This window comes from Labeo rohita, chromosome 2 (genome assembly GCF_022985175.1).
Source record: "Labeo rohita strain BAU-BD-2019 chromosome 2, IGBB_LRoh.1.0, whole genome shotgun sequence".
In the NCBI taxonomy this organism is placed as follows: Eukaryota; Metazoa; Chordata; class Actinopteri; order Cypriniformes; family Cyprinidae; genus Labeo; species Labeo rohita.
In genome coordinates this window covers 27,196,294-27,202,324 of record NC_066870.1, presented here as the reverse complement: position 1 = coordinate 27,202,324, position 6,031 = coordinate 27,196,294, and the positions used below count along the sequence as shown (strand labels likewise).

General features: G+C 36.3%; 1 protein-coding gene across 1 annotated transcript; it reads left to right on the top strand.

The window, feature by feature from the left end:
* Positions 1-4,714: 4,714 nt before the first annotated feature.
* LOC127177924 (complement C1q-like protein 2) lies at positions 4,715-6,031 on the top strand (the record flags this gene model as incomplete). Its single annotated transcript, XM_051130479.1, has 5 exons — positions 4,715-4,721; positions 4,874-4,936; positions 5,093-5,155; positions 5,248-5,379; positions 5,460-6,031. Coding segments are annotated over 5 exons (543 nt in total), but the record flags the coding sequence as incomplete, so codon positions are not given.

Sequence of the window (6,031 nt, the reverse complement as noted above, 5' to 3'; positions counted from 1 at the left end):
AGTACAAATGTTTACAAACTTATGCAACCTTAAGAAAAGGTATTAATGATTTTGTAATGTTTGCAGTTTAAATGTGGAATAATTACAGAAGTAATTTGTGTTGAACTGATGATGGTGGTGATACAAATGGTACTGGTGCTGCTCTGTGCTGGAAGTTCACTTGCAAAAGATTCATGTTCAACAAATGTGAACATTTATGCTGAGCTCGAGAAACTAAAAAACATGGATGAAAGGATACAAAAATTAGAAGAAATGAATGAAGGTAAAGTGGAACAGTGGTTGCATTTTTTGAACATCATTGTGGAAAAACTACTATTTTATAGAAATTGCAAGTTTGCACATTAGTTTACAATCATTGTTTAGCAATACTGCAACATTATCATATCTTTGTGTATTCCAACAGCTTTGAAAACCACAGTACAAGATTCACAAAATAAGCTTAAATCTTTACAAAAGGAGAACGAAGGCAAGTAAAAGGCACACTTTATTAACATGTTTTAAATTACATATTTTATTTAATTATACGTGTCAAACCAGTCTATTTGTTTATTCACAGCAAAAAGGTTGTCTTTTCTGCTGGACTTCTGGAATCTGGAACAGGAAACATTGGGCCCATTAATACAAAGAAAACTCTGATCTACAAAAAAGTCTTCAGCAATATTGGAGGTGCCTATGACCCAAATACTGGTAAGTTCTCTAAAGAGAATATCATGACAAATGCAGAATCTTGTTCACATGATGATATTTTCTGTGGCTCCTTTTACATGTGCATTGCAGGCATTTTTACAGCACCAAGGAAAGGAGCGTATTACTTCAGATTTTATGGTCATTGTCAAAGTGGAACCACAATGGCAGTCAGTCTCTTGAAGAATGGTCAAACCCAGTGCTCTCTGCATTCTTGGAAGCCTACCTCCAACAGTAATGCCAGCAATGGTGTTGTTCTCACACTGGAGACCGGTGATCAAATTTATACACAACTTTGGCCGAACACCTGGGTTTATGATGATCCAGCAAGTTACACCAGTTTTGGTGGTTTTCTGCTTTTCCCCATGTGAATGTTGTATAACACATAACCTAAGGATCCTCAAATGCACACTGTGTGTCTTTTGCTTCAAGAGAGCAACCATACATTTGTGTTTTGTTTCCTTTCTTCTATTATTTTTCCATTGTTGTTTAGTCTTATGACTGTTTCAAGGGCTGTTTGTCTTCATGAATAAGAGATAAGTGGGAATGTTTATGGAAATTCAAAGTTTATGGGATGTTGTTGTGAAGCAGTTTGGTATAACACTGCTTGTTGGATTTGTATTCATTAAACGAAGTCTGAGCATTGAAACATACGCAACTAGACTATTCAATAAACTCTGCTCCTTCTTTCTCAGCATCAGTTTGTCTCCTGCTTCTGTCTGTCATTGCTCAGTCAACGTATTGGCTGACAGAAAACTGTTAATACGGTCTTAGGTACCAGACAAACACTGTTTTTTCACCAGACAAGACTTGCATTTAACAGGTTTTGGTTATTAGGCAATTTTGCTGACAAGTTGTTCAGTTACCAGAATAAATGGATATTTTCTAACAGTATCTGGCGTCCAGGGCTGGATCTTTATTTTCTGGCATGGAGGCATGATCTAACATGTAAGTGAACTACATCTTAGTAAAAAAGAGTAAATAATACGCATAAAGTTTCCTTAAATTAAAGTTTCCAATTTAGACATTCTACTAACAGTAAGTAACTTTGCAACTGCATGTCAACTTGTCATTAGAGTATTAGTAGACTGTCTGCTTAATATCTTCTAACACCCTTCTAAACTTTGCAAGTATGTCAACTTATTCTACTAACCCTAAACCTAACCTAAAAGTCTGCTCTGAGAGTTAGTTGACATGTAGTTGCAAATTAATAAAAATTAGTTGACATGTAGTTGCAAAGTTACTTACAGTTAGTAGAATGTGGAATATCAAAATGAAGTGTAACTGGTTAATGTGTTTTCACTTAATAATAAACTTAATAATTAATTTCACTTAAAAATAAACGTCCAGATCACTAGCAGTTCCTGGGGGCTGACAAGGTGATGCTTGAGTATTAGTGAGCAGTTAAGTTGTTAAACTTGGTAAAGAAGAAGTCCACTTCCAAAACAAAGATTCGCATACACTGTAAAAAACAATTTGCTGAGTCAACTTAAAATAATTTGTAACCTGACTGCCTTAAAATTTTAAGTTCAGTCAACTCAAAAAGTTTATTCAACTTGAAATGTTGAATTATACTAAGTGACAACTTAGATATTTGATTTGAATCAACTTAAAATTTGAAGGCAGCTGGGTTACTTACCCATCTGTTAAGTTTAGCAAACACAAATATCGAAGTTGTTACTTAGTACAACTTAACATTTCAAGTTGACTAAACTTATTTTAGTTGACTGAACTTAAAATTTTAAGGCAGCAGGGTAACAAATTATTTTAAGCTGACTCAACAAATTGTGTTTTTTATTTTTTACAGTGTATAATGTACTCACCCCCTTTCCTTCTAAGGTGTTCATGTCTTTCTTTCTTCAGTTGTAAGGAAATTATGTTTTTTGAGGAAAACATTTCTGCATTTTTCTCCATATAATGGACTGCTATGGTGCTGTCACGAATCTGGTCGGTGTCCCACGGTCCGCTCACCACCAGATGTCACTCTCGCTCTATCACACACGGACTGTTGCACTACACCCCGGACTACATTCCCCATCAGCCATTGCACTTCACCCGCGACCAATCAGCGGCGCTATAAAAGCCCCGGTCTTTCCCCTTGCAAACCACAGAGTATTGTGAGTTGTTCTTGTGTTCTATTGTTAGCGTTCTCTAGTTTCCTTGTTCCCGAGTTCCTAGTTTCCAGTGTTTAGTCCCCTCGCTTGGCCCTTCTCGTCTCGACTGCTCGCCGCCTGCCTACCTGACTCTCGCTCGTGTTTTTGGATTATTCTCTACGTCTCTCCTGTGATATTCCTGTTTGCTCCTGTTTGACCCTGCCTGTCTGACCATGTCTTTGCCTCGTCCATTAAATAAAAGCTCGCATTTGGATCCGCTCGCCTCTCGTCTCTCACTCCATGTTACAGGTGCCCTGATTTTGAACTTCCAAAATGCAGTTTAAATGTGGCTTCAAACGATCCCAAATGTGGTTGTAAACAATCCCAGCCAACGAAGAAGGGTCTTATCTAGCGTAACGATCGGTTATTTTCATTTAAAAAAATACAAATACTTTTTTAATCTCAAATGCTCATCTCACCTTTCTTTCCATGAACTCTGTGACAAGACAGTTAGGGCATGTCAAAAAACGCAGACCGTATTTTCTCCCTCAACTTCAAAAATCATTTCAAAATCATCCTACATTGCTGCAGAAGTTCCGACCCAGTCTTTGCAAAGTGAACATGCAAAGAAGATCAAACCCCCTAACAAGAAAAGGTAAAACAGCAATATAGGACGATTACAAAGTTGAGGGAGAACATGAGATGGGAGTTCTTCGACATACCCTACCCGACATACCAGAACTGGAACAAAAACAGTCCAGGCAGAGTAAGACAAGATGAGCATTTGAGATTAAAAAGTATATAAATTGTATTATTTGTATTAAAATTACTGATCGTTACGCTAGATAAGACCCTTCTTTCTCGGCTGGGATCGTTTGAAGCTGCATTTAAACTGCATTTTGGAAGTTCAAAATCGGGGCACCACATCAATCCATTATATGGTGAATAAATTATTTATAAATTGTTGCTCTGTAAGTGGACTTCTCCTTTAACATGTCTTTCATTTTAAAAAATATTGATCCAGATCACTAGTAGTTCTTGAGGGCTGACAACGTAATGCTTGAGTAATTACTGACTTACTACTTAATTCATCTTGCTTCCATATTAGTTAGTATTTTTAAGCTCAGTGTTAATGTAGTACCTATTACTTCATGATACTTGTTAACAATGGACCATTATTCTAAAGTGTTACCCCCATTTCTAGCATATGAAATGCTGAGCATTTAATTAAATAAACCAAATACATCACTGAATTATGTTTCGCTTTCATTCTTATCCACATGTGGTCAGACACAGACAAAGAAGAAGAAAGTTTAAAAACTGAACTAAACTAAAGCTGAACTAAAAACAATCTGTCCCAAAATCAATCTGGGGGCATTCTCAGTCTGGATGACCTCATTTGGGGAGGTCGCTAAAACTTATCTTTAAATCTCTGTGACGAAGGCGACATTAGAACCATCGCTGATAGTCTTTGCCTTGACTGAAAAACTTTTTGATATTTGTACTTCAACTTATACTGCTACAAAAACTAACTGTAATCAATAAATTAACTTCTGTTTTTCTATTGACAGTGTACTTTAAGTGCACTTAACATCTGTACATCTGACGTGTACTAATGGATTACTAAAATAAACAAAACCCTGCATAGTCTAAAGTACAACCGTTTACAAACATGCGCAACCGTAATACAAGGTTTCAAAGCATTTGTAACAGTGTCCAAGCTGAACTGTAGAATAATTACAGGAGTAATTTGTGGACCTGAAAAATAACTGACAATGGCGGTGTTACAAATGGTACTGCTGCTCTGTGCTGGGAGTTCACTTGCAGAGGAGTTCTTTTCACCAACTGTGAACATTATTGCTGAGCTTGAGAAACTGAAAAGCGTGAATGAAAAGATACAAAAGTTAGAAGAAACACTGGCCAAAGTGTTGAGTTAAAATGAAGGTAAGGTGGAACAGTAGGTACATTTTTTTTAACGTCATTGTGGAAAACTACAATTTATTTACCTATTTTAAAGAAACTGCAACTTGCGCATCAGTTTAAAATGATTGTTTAGCAACGCTGTGACATTATCATATCTTTGTGTATTCAAACAGCATTGAAAACCACAGTACAAGATTCACAAAATAAGCTTGAATCTTTCCAGAAAGAGAACGAAGGCAAGTAAAAGGCACACTTTGTTGACATTTAAATGTAATTACGTATTTTATTTTTTTGTATATTTTATACCGGTCTTTTTGTTCATTCACAGCCAAAAAAGTTGTCTTTTCTGCATTTGTCACAAATGCTTATCATATCTTTGTGTATTCAAACAGCATTGAAAACCACAGTACAAGATTCACAAAATAAGCTTGAATCTTTCCAGAAAGAGAACGAAGGCAAGTAAAAGGCACACTTTGTTGACATTTAAATGTAATTACGTATTTTATTTTTTTGTACATTTTATACCAGTCTTTTTGTTCATTCACAGCCAAAAAAGTCGCCTTTTCTGTTGGACTTCTGGAATCTGGAACAGGAAACACTGGGCCCATTAGAACTGGGCAAACTCTGGTCTACAAAAAAGTCTTTAGTAATATTGGAGGTGGCTATGACTCAAATACTGGTAAGTTCTCTAAAGAGAATATCATGACAAATGCAGAATCTTGTTCACACGATGATATTTTCTGTGGCTACTTTGTACAGGTGTTTTCACAGCACCAGTGAAAGGAGCGTATTACTTCAAATTTTACGGTCATTGTCATGGTGGAACCACAATGGCAGTTAGTCTCTTGAAGAATGGTCAAACCCAGTGCTCTCTGCATTCTTGGAAGCCTACCTCCAACAGTAATGCCAGCAATGGTGTTGTTCTCACACTGGAGACCGGTGATCAAATTTATACACAACTTTGGCCGAACACCTGGGTTTATGATGATCCAGCAAGTTACACAAGTTTTGGTGGTTTTCTGATTTTTCCCTTGTGAATGTCTTCTGTAACCCATATCCAGTGCAGTACACAATGTGTAAATTATTTTATGGAATTTAATTGTTCCTGTGTAAGTGAACTATATCTTTGTAAGTAAGAGTAAACATTGGGCACAAAGAAGGGAGATTATTGCTTTTGTTACAATAGCTGCAAGTCTAAACAAAGCAGAGTGAAAAAGAGTAAAGGAGCTAAGCTCATGATCTTTCTAAGAACAAGTGTAGCACTTACCATGTTTCTAGCATATCAAATGTTGAACATTTAATTAAAAAAAAAAAAACAATTATGTCACTGA